Source organism: Amia ocellicauda, chromosome 10 (genome assembly GCF_036373705.1).
Source record: "Amia ocellicauda isolate fAmiCal2 chromosome 10, fAmiCal2.hap1, whole genome shotgun sequence".
In the NCBI taxonomy this organism is placed as follows: Eukaryota; Metazoa; Chordata; class Actinopteri; order Amiiformes; family Amiidae; genus Amia; species Amia ocellicauda.
Genome location: NC_089859.1, coordinates 25,872,590 through 25,895,061, shown reverse-complemented (window position 1 = coordinate 25,895,061; position 22,472 = coordinate 25,872,590). Strand labels below are relative to the sequence as shown.

Genomic DNA, 22,472 nt, shown 5'->3' with positions numbered 1-22,472 from the left:
GTCATTGGGCTTCTGACATACATACAGCTTATGTATTTATACTAAATACACACTATCGTCAACAGTAACATACCTGCTTTTACACTACTGTTACTAACCTATTTACCCACACATAATGTCACTTATGCATACTACTCCTCATCTAAATTGTACTACAAATGCTTAAACTAAAATACAGACTTTCACTGATACTAACCTGCCTATTGCCATGCAGAACCATACACAAAGTGCTGCCAAATCTTCTGATACTTTAAATTCAAGTTCTTATTGTCAGTGTTAAACAATCATTTCAGTCTGTGGTGGAATCAGTCCTCTCTCCTCTCTGAGATGGTTTTGTTGTTGCTATCAGAGTGTACGTCACGGTGGCACATTTGATTTTTCTGATTGGTGGCTGTGCCGGCTGGAGGGGACGGCGCTGTGTGATTGGTCCGTTTCACTCGCAGGGGCTCGTCGCCGTGCGGATGGTGGTGCCGGACGGAGGAAGCGGCGGTGTTATTGTTTCTGAAGGAAAACCGGAGTGTGGGAAGAGTTAATGTTGTACAGACCTTTTATTTAGGCATTGTTACTTTTTTTTTATTTTCTACTTCATTAAAATGCTATGAACTTATTAAATTAACTGTTTTTATACAGTATTTATACATGTTTTAAGAAACGAAATAGGATTATATTATAGGCCTTAACCAGCCGCCGGTAGTCGATTTTAACAATAGCCGTGCTAGTGTCTCTTCATCCCGGGCAGCTTTTTTTTGGTTTTCATCGGACATTTTAATACTTCCAAGAGGCGATCTGTGAATAGAAACGATATACATAGCGATGCAAATGGGTCCACTTTTCTAATGCGTTTTCTGATTTTATGTACCGTTTTTAAAAGAAACAATCTGGAGTGAATTTTTTAAATTCAGCCCAGAATATTTAGGAAAACACAAAAGGAAGATGTCTAACGGAGGAGCAGGAAGCGGGGGTTTGACTTGGGTGGTAAGTTCAAAAAAGGATAGTTTAATTCTACCTTTTCAATATGTTTTCGGATATTTTAACAAGCACCATCATGAATATTGCAGGTTTGGGTCTTGTTTGCAATCCCGCTGCAGACAAATGCCCCTTACCCAGGCGCCGGGTTAGGTAGTGTGTTTCATTACATGGCTATAGATTGAATATGAACGTGAATATGGACGTGTTTGCGAAAAAGTTTTGCTGTGTCCGATCTTTATCTTACAGGGAAAGGAAAAGGTGTTTTAATTGAATTAAGTGTTTTAAATCAAGCTGGCATGTTCTGGGCTGCAGCGCTGAAGTAGCTGGCTGCCCAAAAAGTTCTTTGTGCCCTGTGCACGGTATTGTGTTTGGGTCCATTTCACTTCTGTCACTAGAAAGTAATAAGGTCCCGGGTGTCACAAGTTGGTACTTATCCAGGGTATTTAAATTTTAAAGCGATGGTTATGATTTCATTCATTGTTAGCTGCCCCATAGCCACACAGGCGCAGCAGCAGCCTCGGCACAGTTATTGCCACTAGTGGTGTAAACAATAGAGCATCTGGCCTGGAGACGCACATTGTATTGAAGAGGCAGAGCAACATTTTGGTTTGCAGTCCCAGCACTTAAATCGGGCATTTTAATCCCGCATTTATTTATTTATGTTTAAGGCTGGGGCAAACCTTTCACCCGGTTCAGTGTCCTAGATTGGACATTGGGAAATGTCTGCCATGCCAACTATTTTAATGATCTTAATCAAGATTTATCTTTATACACATTTTGCAAAGCAGCTTTAAGTATTTATTAATATTAAATGCATGAGGAGGAATAACGTTTTGGCAATCATTTATTGGGGAAAATATTGATTTTTAATGGAAGTTTCCAATGCCCAAATCAAGGTTTTGCAATTGGTAAAATATATATTTAACAAAACACACACATTTGCATATAATGTAAAACATGAAACAAAAGTGAGTAATTAAAAAGAACTTGCACATACAGTAACACGATTGAAGGGAAAGCTGTGATTATAATGAATAAGTTCATCTAAAGTTTTTAATTACTTATTGTAGAATAAATGGAATGGCTCCAATTCAAATACATTTTTGCTTTCATATCCCACCCTTGAAATTGAGGCTTTGTTTTGTTGCTCATCCATGTAAAAATATTAGTTTATCTTTCGATCTTATTTGATTTGTTCTCAATGTCATTCTCTTATGTTGTCATGTTTTCTGTTAGATGTGTAAATGTGTCTTGCTTGTACCATAAACATGAAACTTTTTGTAAGGGATCGAGTATATTTGTTTGGGTGTTGGTTTGAGATCGGTGTAGGTACCTGTCTCAATAAATTCAATTTTTTTTTTTTTTTCTAATCAAAACATAAACCTAGGCAGGATAGTGTGTATGACTAAACCCCCACATAAAGCATTTCTCCCTATACAACGTCTAGATATGATTTGATTCTGTATTTGAAAGCTGAATTAATAAACTGTTCTGGAGTTTACCTGAGTGCAGTCATGTAATTTATTGTGAGTGTATTATTTGTGCTGGATTTGTATGTCACCAGCTGCAGACATTTTTCTTACTATTTATGGTTCTTTCTTTGGCAAAATAATTGAAATTACACGTTACAACAAAAGTTTAGAAAATAGTTTAAATATGTGATAGCGTGAGAGCCTGGCTCAATTCTTGACGTCTACTTTTTTCAGGGAATGTTCAGCCTCAGGATGAAGATAATATTATGGGAAAATACACCCATTCTTTTAAAAACACGGGGCAATAGTATAATGGCATATGTATTTCCCAAATTACACATTCACTTCACATTCAAGCTGCTCCAAAGAATAATAGCTTTGTTTTACCAACCGTCTTTCATTAATAAACTAGTCTAAAGCACAAAATAGATTTAATAAAAAGAATTTAATGAGCTGGAAGATAAGAGGCTAGAAATGTCTTGTGGAATGAACAAGCCAAAATTGGTTGTTTCTTAGAATTGTACAGATGATGAAAAGAAATCTGAACTAGAGGACAATAACTGTGCATAAAGCTAAAGACCTGCATTTAAATGTTCTGCAATGGAGAAATTGTGACTCTTGATTCTAATCATGGCAATTGTATATAACTGTTGTGATATACAGGGAAAGGAAATGCATGATTTCTTCATATTGTTGTTACTGGTGATAATGTGATTTCTCAGAATGAATGGCAGAAGCTAGTTTAACATAGATGGCACATGTCTCACTTTGCAACTGAATAACTGCAGCTGCCTAGTCAATTTCAGGTTTTGTTTTACCCTGGATTGCTGTAGCCATTCCAGTGATGGCCATGTATGTTTTCTGTATTTTTTTTCTACAAATGTAACTTACTCCGAGTAACCTGTACTATCCATTCTGATAATGATACCGAAATGCATTTAGAAGGGAAGAAAGTTAATTCTGGAGGGAAGACTCATTAATTAAATATATTGAATGGTAACATACAGGATAACCTGAACTTTTGTATTTGTTTAAATAGAATGGGTTCCCCTAGACAGCATGCCATAACTATCAACTTCCACGTATCGTGTTCTTTATAAGCATGGAGAGGCTGAGAATTTCCCAGATTTAATTTCGGAGGTCAAATTTTATCCCAAGGTCAAATATTGTAACTGGAAGGTGTTACTTTATGTATCATTTGTTTTGTCTCTCTTGAAGTCTCTAGAAAAAATTGAGGTTGAGTAGAGGTTAGTTAGGGAGTGTTATCAACCAGATGTTGACCTCAGACAGGGTATGGTATTACTGGATGGTTGATGTATCATGGATTGACACCCCAGAGCTGCAGCTATGACTATACCATTGTCTGAATGCCGGTATTTGTAGTTACAGCCGTGGTCTTTTTCCCTTTTACTTGCTAACTATTAACAATACATGTCAACCATTTCACTTGACTGATTTGTACTTCTTTCACTTAATTAAACAGGTGCACAAGTGAAAACATTTTTTTTATATAAATGCATATCAATATGATGTGTCCTGTAAGTACCCAATAAATGGCTGTTTATTCCCAAATAAAATAAACCCAATTTATTCATGCCCACCATTGAAGTTATGCAGAACACAGGACTTTCATGTGTACTAAGAAATTGGGAGTGTAGTAATACCATTTTTAAAGTCTCTGATTGGGTACTTGTAAGACAATATCTAGAAAAAGTACTACTTTGTGATATATAACAAGATCAAACTTCCAAGCTGGTTTGGTGACCAACATCATAGCCTAGCCTGAAGTTGTTACTTCCCTAAGGACTAATACACAGGGAGCATGTTGACATAAGATTATTGGTCATGGCTCATTATCTTCATCAATTATGCTTTCATCTTTAATGAGGCTTGTTTCTGTAAATGCTGAATGAATTAATAAGAAACATTGATTTTGTCCACAACTGAAAACTGCCTTTTTTCCTTCATGTAATGCTTTCAAACCAAACAGGCAAAAATGAATTTGTTTTTGGTTGTTTACCCTCCTAATTGGTTTCTGAATGTCAACAAATATTTTAGGCAGTGTTGGACTAGAACAGCATGCTAACATAGTTTTCTGATAGAATCATTAACTGCCCATCTGGATGAAATGTACATTTTGAAGTATCCCCTGTAACACTGAAATATTTAGTTGGTGCTGCTCTCCATGGTGCCACCCTGTGTGGCTTTGGATCTAGGCAGTCAGAAGTGGGCAGGAGTTGGCATTGCCCTTGTGTTAGTTGATTTGTGATTGTACAACACCATGATGTATTTCTTTAACGGTTTCTAAACTATGTTTCTTAACAGACCCTCTTTGATAAGAACAATGCTGCCAAAAAGGAGGAAGCAAATGCCAAGGGCGATGGTGCCAAGAGTGAGGTTTCCAAGAAGGAGAGCTCCAAAAAGATGTCCGTGGAGCGAGTTTATCAGAAGAAAACCCAGCTGGAGCACATCCTACTCCGTCCAGATACTTACATTGGCTCTGTTGAACCTGTAACCCAGGTTAGTTACCCTTAGTCAACAGCCTAGTCAACACAGGGAATTATTTCTGTCAATTTCTACATTGATGTTGGGGGGAAATAAAATGAAACTTTGAAAAAAAATAGATGAAAATAAACAGTGTTACATCCAGCCTATTTTATGAAATTCAGCAGTTCTTAAATAACCCTGAGGCGGTATTTTCTCTAATTTGTTACTGTATGACCAGCACCATAATGGTAAAGAACACATGGTTGCATGGCAGAGATATTCTTATATTGGGATTGTCATGAAGTTAGGTTCGTAGCAAAGGAGGCCTTGATTTGTGATTTTCATTCAATTCTCTGTTGTGTTCAGTTGTGTTTTAGTTGCATTAGTCTAAAATCAGAATGTTCTATGTCAGGAATTTTGATAACTCTCAGCTTTTCATATCATTCACAAAAATAGAATAATCTGTATGATCTAACTTAAACACTTTTTAATGTTTTTCAGCAAATGTGGGTTTTTGATGAAGATATTGGAATGAATTTAAGGGAAATAACATATGTCCCTGGCTTGTACAAAATCTTTGATGAAATTCTTGGTATGTTTGTACATTTTCATAACATATTTGCTGTTACACTAGGTTTATGGATCTTGATTTAGTGTGGTAATATTTGTGGATAAATTACATATATAATGTAGAAGGATCTGAAGTTCTAGCACACTAGTCATGTTTTGAGTGTCAGTTTGCAAGTGTAGCTGGAGATAATTAGTATATTAATGAAACATGTTTGTGAAGATTGTTTCCCTTATAACATTTGCAGCTCTGATAAACCCCTCACCTCTTATTGTTTCTTCTCATGAGATGTTTATTATCTGGAATATATATTTTATCCATGTTCAAAAATAATCTAAGAATAAACATCAAAAAATGGACAGGCACACAAACAATTGGGTGGGAATCCACAATTCTAAAAAATAAAAGGACTATGAATTAAATTGCCAGGTGGAGGGGGCACCAGAGAACACTATGTAGGCATCATGGAATGGAAAGTCTTGTGGATTTTAGTGCAACAATGTGTGTTCTATTTCCAGATGTCTTTTTTTTTCTTTTCTGTAGTGAATGCAGCTGACAATAAGCAGAGGGACAAGAACATGTCCTCTATTAAAATAACCATTGACCCGTAAGTAGATCTTGCATCCCATCACAATCATGCTGCTCCGAATCTGCATGAATGGCCAGAACAGTCGAAATTCCACCCTTGCTAGTTGTAGAATTTTCTCTGTTATTGTTTCTGTATATGTTTCCACATTCGGGTTCATTCTATAAATGGCCAATTGATATTTCACTTGTGTTCATTAAGAGCTATCCTATATTACCAATCTGGACGCCCTGCTGAGTATATCAGGGAGAAGTGTTAGCACTATGATGAAAAGGTGTTAATCTTATTTGTAGTAATGCAGTTAGTCACAACAGAATTGCTAATGAAGCTTTTAGTATGGGCTGTCGATTCCCTGAAATATTAAAGAAGTCATGTAATGTAGTTTGAAGAATTCCAAAGTCCTGGGAGTAAAAGTCAAATGGAATATGCTGAGAAAGGCTATAGTAAGTCTCAACTATTAAATGTTATTTTATTGGGAGAGCCTAAGCTGTGATATGATGGAGATACCTGTAAATACTGTGTTCTCCGAGGACTTCTTACAGTGATTGCACTACATTTCATCATTTTATTTTCTCCTTCAGTTTTTTTTTGGTCCCATCTCTCCTGCTTTGCCTGATTTATACACAAGGTAATGTATAATTTATTACTTCAGATTTTATTTGTGTGCCTTGTTTTTCAGTGAAGCGAACCTTATCAGCATATGGAACAATGGCAAAGGAATTCCAGTGGTGGAGCACAAAGATGAGAAAATGTATGTTCCAGCTTTGATCTTTGGACAGCTCTTAACATCGAGTAATTACGATGATGAGGAAAAGAAAGTGACAGGTGAGAGAGCTGTTTGGAATTGGAATTTAAATTGATCTCATTAAAGATATACATGTATCAATTTCAATATTAATTTTAAGTCTTTCTGTCATTTATTTCCTTTCAGGTGGTAGGAATGGTTATGGTGCTAAACTCTGCAATATTTTCAGCACAAAATTTACAGTTGAAACTGCATGCAAGGAATACAAACACAGCTTCAAACAGGTTTGGATTTTTAACATTACATTTGTTTCCCATGGTTAGATTTTAAATCATGCATGATGTAAACTTATGATCATAGAGTTTGACCCAATGTTTTCATTTTCAGATTTGCTGCTGCATCAGACTAATGTTTGACAAACTATTTAAAATGTGTGTTGATTATTTTTAACAGAAATGTGGCATTTTAGTGTGGTTCATTACAGTTACTTATTATTTATTAAAAATTCCTACAAATAAAATACAACTTTTAAACATTTTTCAAGGTTATTGTTGATGTAACAGGTTGAAGGTAAGTGGATTTATAATATCTCACACAAGGTTGTGATATGAAACTTGGTTTGGGCACAATTCCTTCACGTGTTTTGGCACTTTTTTATGAAGGCTTTTGATTTGTTTACTGCACTTCAAAAGTGGGTATTAAATAGGCTGAGTTTCTTGGGTGAAGCACGTCTCACTTTTTCTAAAATCATTCTTGTGATTCTTGGAACTTTGGTATTTGACAAACTCTGTGTTCCGAGTTTATTTAAATCTTTTCCATTGAAAAATGTATTTCTCGCTCACCTGTACTCATTCATCTTTTGTTCTTTTCAAGACCTGGATGAACAACATGACAAAGACAAGTGATCCAAAAATTAAATCATTCGATGGGGATGACTTCACATGCATTACCTTCCAGCCAGACTTGGCAAAGTTCAAAATGGACAAGTTGGATAAGGATATTGTTGCCCTTCTCACAAGGAGAGCTTATGACATAGCAGGGTCTTGCAGAGGGGTCAAAGTTCTTCTTAATGGAAAGAAACTGCCAGTAAGTTTCTCTTAAAATTACACCTGAAAATCATGTTTCACAGCCTTTACACTGTTTGCTTACAAAAATAAACAATAAAAAACACATATACACTCGTGTGGTCATGATTTCATGTTTACGCTGTCATTTATTGCCCAGTGTGCTATTGCCATTTGCAGTAATTACATGTTTTTCAGTTTCCCGCAACCACACACTCAGTATTCTTACTTGCAGTGTTTCGATCCTTCTTTTCAGGTTAATGGCTTCCGCAGCTACGTAGATCTGTACGTAAAGGACAAGCTGGATGAGACTGGTGTTGCACTGAAGGTGGTTAATGAGTCTGTGAATGAGAGATGGGAAGTTTGCCTCACTATGAGTGAAAAGGGCTTTCAGCAAATCAGCTTTGTGAATAGTATTGCCACCACAAAGGTAGGTGAAACTGCCAGTGAGACAGATTTCAGTTTTGATTTATTACAATACTGTGTTGTCTGCTCTCCTGTCTGTAAAATGCTACACTTTAATCCTTAAACTTCCAGTATGAGTCAAATTGTTTCCACTTTGTTTCTTTCTAGGGTGGCAGGCACATTGATTATGTAGTTGATCAGATAGTTGCAAAGCTGATCGAAGTGGTGAAAAAGAAGAACAAAGCAGGGGTTTCGGTGAAGCCATTTCAGGTTTGCTGCTGCTTCCTTTTGTTTTTTGTGAAATTGTTTTGTGTGATGAATTTATGTACATACATTATTGTAAATTAAAATGTGAGGTTGATTAATCTTCTATTTTCAACAGGTTAAGAATCATATATGGGTTTTTGTTAATGCACTAATTGAGAACCCAACATTTGATTCCCAAACGAAGGAAAACATGACACTCCAAACCAAAAACTTTGGATCCAAATGTGTACTTTCAGAGAAATTCATTAGAGCGGTAGGTACTTGGCTTCAAAATGATCTACTTTAAATTGTCTTATTATTGATTTATCATAATAATAATAATAAAAGGATTTTGTAACCTTTTTATTTTTTGAACCTAGGCAACCAACTGTGGTGTTGTCGAAAGCATACTCAACTGGGTGAAATTCAAAGCACAGACACAACTCAATAAGAAATGTTCATCGGTGAAGTACAGCAAAATTAAGGGAATCCCAAAATTGGATGATGCAAACGATGCTGGTAATGCTCAATGTCATGAAACAGTTATCCCAGTGTAGCTGTTTATTCAGAAATAAATTCCCCATTGAGCATGTTCCATAGTTTAAGAATTTTCCACTAGATCTTTAGTAGATTTGTAATATCAACTTTTCAACAATTACAAAGAGCAGTATTGACTAATTTGAAGTTTTGGTACATCTCTTTCAATAAATATAAATAAATATTAAAACCTTTCTGCATTACTTTAATTTATTCATTGAGTATCATTAGTTTCTCTAATCATATGTCTAATACAACTCCAATGTCCAATATTTTCTAAATCTTTTGTTTCTCTTACAGGTGGCAAACATTCCTCCGACTGCACTCTCATTTTGACTGAGGGAGATTCGGCCAAGTCCCTGGCTGTCTCAGGTCTCGGAGTCATTGGTCGAGATCGCTATGGAGTCTTCCCACTCAGGGGTAAAATCCTCAATGTGCGAGAAGCATCACACAAACAGGTACGTTGAAGCATGTTTTACTGTACCTTTGAACTAATAGCTAATACTATTTTTAGTTGTGTAGAAATGTTGATATGAAGTTCTGTTTCCATTTCATGATCAGAATTATTTTCTGTTAAATCAATGGATTGGAAACATTCAGCCCAGTTTAAAAAAAAAAAAAAACTATTATTTTACGTTTACTGTTAAAGTAGATTAAAATGAGAAATGGGTAAATAATATATACTGATTTAAATTGTTGTTTTTATTTTATTATGCAAGTAACTATTCTGTTAAATAAGCTGTCATGTGGATTTAAATCCATTCACCATTAATGAGATGCAAATGTAACTGAGTTAATTGCTTATTGTTGCTTTCATTTAGATCATGGAGAATGCCGAAATCAACAACATTATAAAAATTGTGGGTCTGCAGTATAAGAAGAGCTACGATGATGCGGAGTCGCTCCGTACCTTGCGCTACGGCAAGATTATGATCATGACTGATCAGGTTGGGCAGCTATTTCAAATCGTTCGAGGTTTAAGTCTGCCCTGTTATGAATGATGCAGAATAATCTATATCAGTTCGTTAAACGCGACCACTGTGTTGATATTTTATTCAATTTTAGGATCAAGATGGATCCCACATCAAAGGTTTACTCATCAACTTCTTTCACCACAACTGGCCATCTCTGCTGAGGCACAGTTTTCTGGAGGAGTTCATCACGCCCATCGTAAAGGTGTGGTCTTGTGGCATCAAATTAACAACAAAACATGCTGTCTTAGCAAGTATGTTTGACAGAAATTTTGCGTTACATTTTTTGTATTTTGCCTGTTTTAATCCTTTTCCTCGTTGCAGGTTCACAAGAACAAACAAGAATTTGCATTTTACAGCATTCCAGAGTTTGATGAATGGAAGAAGCAGACTGAAAACTACAAAACCTGGCACATAAAGTACTACAAAGGTCTGTGTAAAGTATGATTACATTGATTGTCCTCATTTCTTCTTGCTTGGTCTGAGGCCTCCTTGGTCTATGTAGCTGGTTTATTCTCAATATCAATATCAATGTCTGATTGCCGATAACTATACATTTGTTTGTTTTGTAGGTTTGGGTACCAGCACAAGTAAAGAAGCAAAAGAGTATTTTGCTGATATGGAAAGACACAGGATCATGTTTAGATACGCTGGCTCAGAAGACGATGCTGCCATTACCCTGGTAATGTTGATTTGCTATACATTGCGATATTGTTGAATAAAGTCCAATTGTCAATATTAACATTTTAATCGAAAACATAGCAGGGGACATGTTCTGCTGGTATGGTATTGCAGATCTTTCTCATCAAAATATTCCACTTGCTGCTTGATTTTTGTCCATGGGATCCATATGATTCTCCAGCACACATTCTGTAGCATTTTTGCATTCATTCCAATGATGCTAAAATGACATGAACTTTCCTGTAAATGCAACGTGTCACTGAAGCAGTGATTTGATTTACCTATGTGTGTGTTCTGTAGTGCTCTAACCTGTGAATTACTGAGACAGGTTAAATAGGAATTACATGTGTACTGGGCTTTCTGTACTGCATTTAAATGATGACCTTTATTATTAATTGTTCTTATACTGTGGCATTACAGGCATTTAGTAAAAAGAAAACTGACGACAGGAAAGAGTGGCTCACAAATTTCATGGAAGACAGACGGCAAAGGAGGCTACATGGCTTACCAGAGGTCAGTGCTAGAGAATCAGAAACCCCTTCAAACCACAAACCGAAGTGGTTGTGACTGGTTATAATACTTGTGTTTTGGATGTTGAGTATGGAGTAATGACACTGTTAATGTAAGGTTATGAGAATAATTATTTTTAAGATGTCTGCACTTATAGATGGTGATGTAAATACCTGGATGCAGTCTGGCATTCTTCACAATTGAATGCTGTGACGGCTGGCTTTGTGGTTGTTGTCCGGTCCAGGTTCCATTTCCAGTAAGGGGGTTCCCCAAAAGAGTCAAAAATTCAAGTGCCAGGTGGTCAGCAATCAGAAAAACATCAGTTGCTTCTTAACTCGCTCACTCTCATAGCTCTAAACCTCTCCTAGTCTCCCTCCTTGAGTTTCCCTTGAGGTACTTTGCAATTCAGTTGCAGGGTCACTGCCTTTTTTATAGGATGGACGCTGTTATTTTCTGCAGCTGTGTGTCTCCTGTCTGAGCTGCCAGGGGTGTGTTACAACACCCCGTGCTTTGTCACTATGTATATATTAACATGCTTCTTTGCGTCTTTTTAGCAATATCTGTATGGCACACAAACAAAGCACCTGACCTACAACGACTTCATCAACAAAGAACTGATTCTGTTTTCAAACTCCGACAACGAGCGGTCCATTCCTTCCCTTGTTGATGGTAGGTGATATTGGTTTTGTTTCTGTGGCCATCAGGGTGATTTGAAGTTAAATAATAACACACTTTTTTTAAAGTAACGTATAGAAAAGTTAAATGACTACGGTATCTAAAACTGATGAAATTCAACAAAAATATTTTCCAGTTCATCCATTTTATGGCTGTGATGCAGGACATAAAGAGTAGTCCACCCCCTTACAGAGAAAGTGCTGATTACATAGTTTTATTTATTTATTTATTTATTTATTAATTAAAGGCTTGAAACCTGGTCAGAGGAAGGTTCTGTTTACTTGCATGAAGAGAAATGACAAGCGAGAGGTGAAGGTTGCTCAGCTGGCTGGGTCAGTGGCTGAGATGTCGGCGTATCATCACGGTGAGGTGGGTATAATGTGATGTTGCTTCCTTCATTTTGAATATAAAATGATGCCCTGGATATGGACAGACAGATTTATTTGTGTTTTTTGTGTGTGATTTTAAACACAGCAAGCTCTGATGATGACCATTGTGAACTTGGCCCAAAACTTCGTCGGGAGCAACAATGTGAACATCCTGCAGCCCCTCGGCCAGTTCGGTACCAGAATCAATGGGGGCAAGGATGCTGCCAGTCCCCGTTATATCTTCACATTGCTAAGGTGAAAAAGATTTGAGTATTTAATCAGTCGGACAGTTTTGTAGTAGTTTTGTCTTTCTGACTCAATTAGTATCATCTCTTTTCAAAGGAAGACATGAAAGATATGCTTTATTGAACAGGATATCATGTAGAATAGGAAATGCCTGTAAGTGATTCTGCAGCAGAGATGCTGGTTTCAAAACAGGAAAGTGGTTCTTCATCTTCATAGAGGCAAGATTCCAGAATAATTGGTTGCTCATTCAAAACACGGGTCTTTAGACTTTAACAGTGCTGTGGGTGTTTATTATATATATATTTTTTCCCTCCACGCAGTCCTTTGGCAAAGTTGCTGTTTCCAGCAGTGGATTCTAACTTGCTAAAGTTCTTATATGATGATAACCAGAAGGTTGAGCCAGAGTGGTACATTCCCATCATCCCAATGGTTCTGGTAAACGGAGCAGAAGGTATCGGAACAGGATGGGCTTGCAAAATCCCAAATTATGACCCCCGAGAGATTGTGAACAACATCAATCGAATGCTCAGTCACCAGGATCCACTGCCCATGGTAACGTCTTAATATCATTACCATCTTTCTCCTTAACAAGCAATAAATGGGTCGTATCACTGTGACAGTATCAAATTGTCAACCAGTGAAATGTAGTTTATGATGTAGTTTATTGTTCGTTTTTACATTGTAAATTGTGACTTTAATGTCAAATACTTTGCCTTTAACAGCTTCCGAGTTACAAGAACTTCAAAGGTACCATTGATGAGCTGGGTCAGAACCAGTACATGGTGAGTGGCGAGATCTCTGTCCTGGACAAGAACACAGTTGAGATCACTGAACTGCCAGTCAGGACGTGGACACAGGTATGTTCCCTTTTTTCCTGTTTTCTGTCCAAATGGCTGTTAAAAACTTGTAATTCAAATTGTTCATTTCAGACTTTGGCAGGATCTAATATATATTATACTATTTATTTTCTGATAATATTTTTGTTCCTGTTCTTAGGCTTACAAAGAGCAGGTGCTTGAGCCAATGCTTACAGGCACAGAAAAGACTCCTGCTTTGATTACCGACTATAAGGAGTATCACACTGATGCCACGGTTAAATTTGTGGTGAGAATGACAGAGGACAAACTGATGCAAGCAGAGGCCGCCGGACTGCACAAAGTCTTCAAGCTTCAGTCCAGTCTAACCTGCAACTCCATGGCAAGTGCTTTTAACTCTAAAAAAATCCCCAAATAAAATCCACCCTCAATAAGAATACACTTTTTCTTTAAATAAGCATTATCAATTTATATCTTTAGAAGTGTGCATAGTTTTCATAAATATCCCAAGTCTAAAGCAGTTTGGGGAAAAATAAACATTGTGGCCTATTAGTCTTCATCAGCGTTTCATTTCTTGCAGACTGTGAATGATTTATAGGATTTGCATTGATTTAAAGACCCCAAAAAAGACTAAATATATTGTATTTTCATGCCTGTCTCTGTTATTTGAAAGAATAACAATAATCCTATTGCACTAAAATGGAAAACACTCCAACAATATGAGCTGTCATTGTTTTCTGTTTGCCTGACAGGTCCTCTTTGACCACATGGGCTGTATGAAGAAGTATGAGACGGTGCAGGACATCCTGAAGGAATTCTTTGAGCTTCGGTTACATTACTATAAACTGCGGAAAGACTGGCTGGTGGGAATGCTGGGTGCAGAGTCTGCCAAACTGTCCAATCAGGCGCGCTTTGTCCTGGAGAAGATCGAGGGGAAAATATCTATTGGTAAATACGGATTTATTTTGCATCAATGACCATACATTTTGAAATATATTTCCTTCACATATACTTCCTGTCCAAACACAACCTAAGGGCAGCATAAAAACAGATACCAGACCAATTAAATGATGTGTTTTAGAAAGTAAATAGAAATATACATTGCAGTCTGCTTTACTATTTGTCACATTTTAATTGTATGTTGATCGCTCTTTAATGTGAAGTGGTTTGAAGTTTCATAGTAAGTGTCACTCTTTTAGGCAGCACATTACTCTTTAATTCCATGCAGTGTATATTAGAATCTGTTTATTTTTCTCTCTATTGTTAATCAGTGTATCCTGTATTTTTTAGAGAATAAATCAAAGCGAGATCTGATCCGATTGCTTGTCCAGAGGGGGTACGAATCTGATCCTGTAGCGGCCTGGAACAAGGCTCAAGAAAAGGTTTGCTTTTATTATTGCTATAATGATTATTCTTAGTAGTCGTACATTTATTGTCAGTAAAAGAGCACGTAAAGCAGCTGCTTTACTGTCTGCTTTCTGTTCTTGTTTGTGATTGAGCAGTTGCTGGAAGAGGATGTTGCGGATGAAGACGACGATACCAGCTCCATCGACTCTGGCTCGTCCACCGGCCCTAATTTCAATTATATCCTCGGCATGCCGTTGTGGTGCCTGACTAAAGAGAAAGTGGAAGATCTCCTAAAGCAGAGGGATGCTAAGGTACAGCTTTCTGTTGCCTTGTTATTGTGTGTTATCATAGATGGTGTGCAGTGAAAATGATATAGGACATCACAGTTCTCTGGATTTAACTTTTCCACAATTAGGAGAAAAACAACAACCTTGAATTGTTGTACACTGATCAGCCATAACATTATGACCACCTGCCTAATATTGTGTAGGTCCCCCTTTTGCCACCAAAACAGCACTGACCCGTCAAGGCATGGACTCCACTAGACCTCTGAAGGTGTGCTGTGGTATCTGGCACCAAGCCGTTAGCAGCAGATCCTTTAAGTCCTGTAAGTTGCAAGGTGGGGCCTTCATGGATCACACTTGTTTGTCCAGCACATCCCACAGATGCTCGATTGGATTGAGATCTGGGGAATTTGGAGGCCAAGTCAACACCTTGAATTCGTGATTCATCAGACCAGGCCACCTTCTACCATTGCTCCGTGGCCCAGTTCTGATGCTCACGTGTCCATTGTAGGCGCTTTCGGCAGTGGACAGGGGTCAGCATGGGCACCCTGACTGGTCTGTGGCTACGCAGCCCCATACGCAACAAACTGCGATGCACTGCGTGTTCTGACACCTTTCTATCAGAACCAGCATTCACTTTTTCAGCAATTTGAGCTACAGTAGCTCGTCTGTTGGATCGGACCACACGGGCCAGCCTTCGCTCCCCACGTGCATCAGTGAGCTTTGGCTGCCCATGACCCTGTCGCCGGTTCACCGCTTTTCCTTCCTTGGACCACTTTTGATAGGTACTGACCACTGCAGACCGGGAACACCCCACAAGAGCTGCAGTTTTGGAGATGCTCTGACTCAGTCGTCTAGCCATCACAATTTGGCCCTTGTCAAAGTCGCTCAGATCCTTACGCTTGCCCATTTTTCCTGCTTCTAACACATCAAATGTTCACTTGCTGCCTAATATATCCCACCCACTGACAGGTGCCATGATAACGAGATTATCAGTGTTATTCACTTCACCTGTCAGTGGTCATAATGTTATGGCTGATCGGTGTATATCACTTGTTCAGCTGTGGCGTTGCAATAATAAATATGGAGCATGATCCAAACCGTGCTTTGGCATTGACCAACAGATTGTGTTTCAGTTTTGATTTTGGTTGACCACTCCAAAACTGTCAGATCAATTAGCATGAGTTGGTTAGATTTCATATTTCATTTCTGTTGTAGAAAGGTGAACTACAAGACCTCCAAAGAAAATCCTCAGAGGATCTGTGGAAAGAAGACCTGGCGGTGTTCATAGAGGAGCTTGACGTAAGTGCCATCCGTTCACACAGTGCGTTTCCCTCTCCCTAAAACAAACGCATCTGCTTTGTTCAACCGTTATGATGGATACACTTCCTGCATGGCGGATTGGTTAAGAAACCCTGGAGATTCAGGTAACTCATGTTTAGCATACCAACACTTGTCTCTAGAAGATGAGCAGCTGAAATGACTTCTCCTTCCTTCTGTTCATGAACTGTGATGCATAACCGGCTGTTCTCCCTTCTCCTATGTTTGTCAGAGGGTGGAAGCTCAAGAAAAGGAGGACCTGATGTCTGGAAAATCTACCAAGATGGTGAAAGGCAAAGTAGGCAAGCCGAAGGTGAAGAAATTTCATCTGGAGGAGACGCTGCCCTCACCTTATGGCCGCAGGGTTGTGCCTCAGATCACTCAGGCGATGAAAGCAGATGCTTCCAAGAAGATGACAAAAAAGAAAAAGGTAGGTTGTGCTCTATAATGTGCTGTCAAATGATAGCCTCTATAATACGCACTTCAGTGAATACTTCTTGTATAATCTGTTTTGCCACATGCAGTGTGATGGAGTTGATCTGTGTGCCTCTGTGCAGGGTGATGCGGATATAGCTGTGAAGATGGAGTTCGACGATGACCTGGGAGTGATGGCAGAGGAAACCACGGGAGAGAATTCGATCAAAATTGAGTCGGCGGTCAAAGTGAAAGCTCCTCGTGTGAAGAAAGAAAAAAAAGAACCAGGTGAGCATTTCTTGAAAGGAGCAGTTTGGCCTCATTGCAGTCCATCCCACCCTCGTGAAATTCAATCACATGAGTCGAGAGCAAAACCTGAAGCTCTAGAAGAGGGTGTAGAGGATGTGTTTTTTTCCCACATTTAATTTTGGTGTAGAACTTTTTAAAAGGCGTTTATAGAGAAATGGACATCGTTAATAAAAAAACATGTATGTATCTCAGGCGTTCTTAAGATTTGGGACAAAACATGTCCAGCCATACCATATGTTTTTTAAAGTAAAAATGTTATTAGAAATTGGAAAATGTGATCAAGTCTTTACTCTAAGTGACATGCATATATGCTTACAACTGATCAGGTTATGGAAGTATTTTACAATTTTTCCCTATCAAACTTGTCTCCCAAGAAATCCCCTGCACAACACAACAGACCACAAATCAAGGTATTTAAAAAAAGGGTTACAGATTGTAAAATCTCTCAAAAAGTATGAATTACTGAAACTTTGGTTTGTTAAAAACATGGCCATAGTAATGTGTGACAGTCTAATTTCTGCTCAATTAAGGCCTCCAACAAAAAGTGTACAGGGTTTGTGTCAACAAACAAACAAAATAAAAAAGTTATACATCAGGATCGTTCTGAGCACCCCATTCACACATCCTGTTGCCTTTGAGTGCAAAAGAACTGCAGGTGGTCTTATAAGAGTTAAATATTTTGATTTCAAAAAAATATACTGATTTCATCATGGTCCCAACCATAAGCTGTCAACTATGTCAGCCATAACCGTTAAGATTTGATATTGATTTATGAACAAAATGTGTTTTTTTGATTAGGCTGTAGTACCAATTAGTAGACTGGAAACAATTTAAATGGTTGCTCCCTGTTCTGCTTTAATGTGGTGATGTCAACACCTTCAGATTTCAGTTGACTAACACATTAGTTTCCTCTAATAATCAACTTATCAGCAAAAAGGTTACTTACAAAGCATGTAATAGAAGGGAATAAGAATAATTTACATTATTCATATAAAGTCTTAATGTTAGAACACCCTTTGTGCATGAAAACAATATTTGATATACATACTGTACCCTGAAGAGTAATGATACATTTAATTCTTATCTAGTTCTCATTCTGCAGTTATTAGGATCAAATGTTTTGATCAATAAAATGACGAAATTCGAAGTTATAAGTTGCAGACTTTTCTTGAATCAATTAAAGTACTTAGCATTGAAAGTTTAATTTGAATGAGTAGAAAAGTTATGTGCATGGTTGGATGGCTTGTTCATGTGCTCTGATGTGAACTCTGTTGGACAGATATCAACTCCGTCAGTTTGGTAAATTAATAATATGGAAAATACATTAAGATTTTTCCCAGAAACAGGGTTGATATACAAAATACTTAACACACCCAGTGCTTTTCCTTTGTTTTTAAAGTGTTTTTTTTGTGTGTGTCATTTATCTTAAAAAGAGAGTAGGTTTTGAACACCAGTTGGTGATGGAGGATTTAATATAACTATAGGTATAAAAAGAAATATATATAACACACTTATCATATTTCCAAACATTAACTATAATCAAATAATGAATCAAACTTCTCTTGGGTTGTTTATATCAGAATCAAAATTTAGTTTGATAGTGTCTGACGGAGTTGACCAAATATTGGTCCTCAATTTCACACACACACATTCAAAAGTCAGGAGGTTGTTCCTTATGCTCAATTGGTAGCTCATAGTCTGGTCTTTCAAAAAATCTGTTTATCATTTACCTTACATGAAAAAAAGAAATAGTGAACAAAAAATCTGTTTTGTCCCGCTTCTCAAGAATGCCTGATCTGCTGTTTCTTGCAGGCACTCCTAGAGCAAAGAGAGCACCATCAGTCAAAGGAACTGCCAAAAAAGTGAAGAAGAGGAACCCGTGGTCAGAGGACGAGTCCAAATCGGACAGTGACCTAGAGGAGACCGAACCCGTGGTCATCCCACGCGACACCAAGTCACAGCGATCATCAGGTTTCTCTCGCTTTGCAATACGCTGTAGGGTTAGGGTTAGTATTGAGGACATGGGAAAGAATTGAGGCTTGCTGACCACAACAGACAACAGCAGCTCTCTGGGTGTATGTTCAGCACAGCAATGCAGGCACTGGGGTTGTACTCTGCATGTTTTACTTTAACAGTATGAGCTCTGTCCTCCCGTGTCCCTATTCATGGTTTAACTCTCTCCATGCTCTGCTATTCTTCGTAGCCGGGAAGCCCAAATATACCTTTGATTTCTCTGAGGAAGAGGAGGATCCGGAGGAGGAGGATGACGACGATATCAGAGCCATTTCACCGCCGATCAGGAGTTACAAAGACGTCTCCTGCGTCACAAGGGAGAGAGATGAGGATGACGACTTCCCTTCGGCTAAATCCATGCCTTTAGCAGAGTGAGTGTTTGAATTGTTCTCTTTGATCTGCGGTATTTAAATTCTGTATGACTGCGTTTGAGTGGAGCCCAGTGAACATCTCTGCATAGCGTCGAGCTGACGGAGTGAAGTGATTTTGTGAGAAATGCTAATATGCTGCCTTCTGTGCATCTCTTTTTGTCACACCTGTGGTGGATCTCTTACACAGCATGTAGATAGTCTGATTATGGAAGATGTCTATAGAGTAATAACGACTTTTTTATTTTTTAAATAGATCCCCTTCACCAGCAAAGAAAAAACCGGAACCAGAGAGTATTTTCTCCACAAAATACTCTGAAAAAAGTAATGACAGCGGTAAGTCGCCTGATGTCTTTTCTTTGACGTGTGTCCTCTGAGTTTGTGATCTGTTGTCTCAAAGGCATTGTTCCTCTCCCTCAGATGCACTGAAGTTTGACAGTGACGAGGAGGAGAGCGCTCCCATCTTTTCGTCGATATCCAGCCCCACGGCCTTTGAAAAGCCCGCTCCAGCAAAGAAAGGTAATCCTGACTAACCGATTGTCAGGTCTGTGTGCAGAACTGCTTCTCCCTGTAAGGCCTCCTCTTCTGTATCTATACATCTGTTTACGCCCACAAATATCGATTAGCTCAGTTCAGCAATTCCATCCCCCTACCAGTTCAGTTAAAAAAAGTTTTGAGGTTAGATACATACATAATTAACTGATAAAATTATTCACATTAAAGAAATATGTAGCAAAGCAGCACTACACTGTTTTCTAACTCATGTCATAGCATGAGTTCATCAACAGCAGGTTTGGTGCCCAATACCAGAATATTAAGCCAGCTGAAATGCATTCTTTGTTTTGTTTCGCAGCCAAGAAGCCTTCAGATGGACCTCCTAAACCTAAAAAAACTCCAAAGCCCAAGAAGGTTGAGACGCTGACCTGGGATTCGGACTCAGAGGTCAGCGTGCCAAAGAAGCCTGCTGCGCCCAAAGGTACGGCACTGACTTTGAGTGAGCCAAGGTCTCTGGCACCTGGTGGAATATGTGTTTACTGCATCTCGTTTGCCGATTGAGATGGTTGTGATATAATAAAGATTTCATATATAGGAATACCTTAACAATTGAAGGCTTTCTTAAAGTTGAAATCGAATAACTTTTTGCCATATGGGAGTTTATATACTTTTATACCTGGTGGCTGTGCAGAAACCAATCCCTACCAATATACAGTGTCCTTCAGCTAATATCGAGAGTTGAACTCCCTTTAACCATATGAAGGAATTGGCATGTCTTCTTCGGAAAACACGTTCCCTAAGAGCAGGTGTGTGCGTGTCCGAGTGCGCTGATTGGCTGCCTGCTTGTTTCTCAGGTAAAGGCCGAGGGAGGAAAAGGAAACAGTCGGGCTCCGAGGAGGAAGATGAATACAGTCCTGCGAAAAAAACTGGAAAGACTCCCGCCAATAGGGTGAGTTCTAGAGCGGCCGAGATCGAACTCCTTCCTCTCTGTGTCGAAGGCCGTGATGGACTGCTTTATATAGGATCTCCAGTGCAAACCCTTCAGCAATGAATGCAAGTGCTAGACAAGGATATCGTTCGCTGGCAGTGTAGTTCAGATTTCTCAGTGCATCACATTTCTTTCTCTTTCCATCCTGTGGCTTAGGGAGGTTTGATGGAGAATGGAAAAACACAACAAATAGAGCAGTGGTTAGAAAAGGATTAATTGGGGACATCCAGAAAATTAGTCTGAAATCATTTCTCTCTCTAGAAGTGTACTCTTGATTGTACAGGGTAACTATGGATACATAATCATTATATTTAATCAGCCATGGTAACTCACCACACAGTGCTGGAGAGGATAAGTTTCGTGGGGAACCGCTCTGTCGTCCTTTCAAACAGTGCTCTAGGTGTGGTTTCCCTTTCTTGTGTCATCCCGCGGTGCCACTCGGTGTCTGTCTGTCTCTGTATGAATACACATGTTCACACACACATTTTGGGTTCTCTTGCATGCTAAGACTTTTGAATGAGTGCCAATGCCAGAGCGGTGCTCAGTCATAGTTTTATGCATTTTTCCTTAGAAATCAAAGAAAGCCGCTTCAGAAGAGGAAGACTTTGACACAAACAACTTCGGCCGATCAGACACCGCCTCTCGAGAGCGGCCCGGCCGAGCCAAGAAAGAAGTCAAATATTTTGCAGAGTCCGATGAAGACGACGAGGACGCGTTTGAAATGTTTTAGTAGGTGTTAGAAGCACCAAAACATTTTTCAACAACACCTTCTCTTGTGGAATATCTCCTGTCTTTTGTCTTGCAGACTTTTGTACATTTTGCTTTTTTTGTTTGTTTTTCTTTTTTTGTTTTATTTGCTTTTTTGTGATGATGTTGAATGGTTTTTACTGTGTAGGTGTTTTACACTTTTTATTATACATATACAGTTTTGTTTTTTTTATCATTGAAATGTTATGTATTTGTCCAGGCGGCTTTTAGAAGTTGTTTAGATTGCTGTGCTAAAGCACATATTTTAATTGTTAAAATTAAGAAAATGAAATGTAAACCTTTTTTGAAATGAACCTGGAAGTAAACCTTATGAACTGTACATCATTTGGGACTTATTCTTTTCTCGTATTTTAATATAAATGAATGTGTCTTCTGGGTTTGCTCATTGGATAAATCTGTGCTTCGATATTTTAATATAATATGAGCCCAAATTTAAGATGAACCTTACAGAGGCTTAGTTTAGCTTGATAATATACATTTATTTTGTTTTATGATTTGTAAGCCTGCTTGATAGCGGGTTCGGGACACAGGAAACGCGCCCAAAGAAACGTTCGGGCTCACACTTTCCCCGGCCCGTCGCAACGCTGCCACTCACACGGGTTCGTTGCTCAGTGATGCATGATTAACGGTGCAAATATTGTGCAGTTCAAAGATGTGTCAGTGTAAAGGAAATTAAGATTTAACTAACCCCCCATTTATGTATTCAAGGTACAGTTTGCTTTGCGATGCCCAGTTGGATGAGAACAAAGTTTCAGATAAACCACGGAGCTTCATATGAATCCGTCCCCTGCATTGTTTTTGATACACGTTTGGATGGGTAC

At 38.4% G+C, this 22,472-nt stretch overlaps 1 protein-coding gene across 3 annotated transcripts; it reads left to right on the top strand.

Annotated features, from left to right (window-relative positions):
* The first annotated feature begins 440 nt into the window (after window positions 1–440).
* Window positions 441–21,970, top strand: top2b (DNA topoisomerase II beta). Of its 3 annotated transcripts, none has more exons than XM_066715721.1 (37): window positions 441–975; window positions 4,767–4,961; window positions 5,430–5,520; window positions 6,040–6,103; window positions 6,762–6,907; window positions 7,014–7,111; window positions 7,701–7,913; window positions 8,148–8,321; window positions 8,465–8,566; window positions 8,679–8,816; window positions 8,923–9,061; window positions 9,380–9,537; window positions 9,901–10,026; window positions 10,145–10,255; window positions 10,375–10,480; window positions 10,623–10,732; window positions 11,152–11,244; window positions 11,796–11,910; window positions 12,164–12,285; window positions 12,391–12,539; window positions 12,851–13,082; window positions 13,253–13,387; window positions 13,527–13,727; window positions 14,098–14,293; window positions 14,636–14,727; window positions 14,848–15,003; window positions 16,195–16,278; window positions 16,529–16,726; window positions 16,854–16,998; window positions 17,394–17,429; window positions 18,832–18,990; window positions 19,223–19,403; window positions 19,657–19,736; window positions 19,821–19,919; window positions 20,254–20,376; window positions 20,750–20,844; window positions 21,455–21,970. In XM_066715721.1, the coding sequence occupies exons 1-37, from the start codon at window positions 934–936 to the stop codon at window positions 21,611–21,613; spliced, it is 4,863 nt and encodes a 1,620-aa protein (XP_066571818.1). In that variant the 5' UTR covers window positions 441–933; the 3' UTR covers window positions 21,614–21,970. The 3 variants fall into 3 exon arrangements, with proteins under 3 accessions (XP_066571818.1, XP_066571820.1, XP_066571819.1); XM_066715723.1 differs by having other exon boundaries at window positions 21,392–21,469; XM_066715722.1 differs by lacking the exon at window positions 17,394–17,429.
* Window positions 21,971–22,472: the final 502 nt, after the last annotated feature.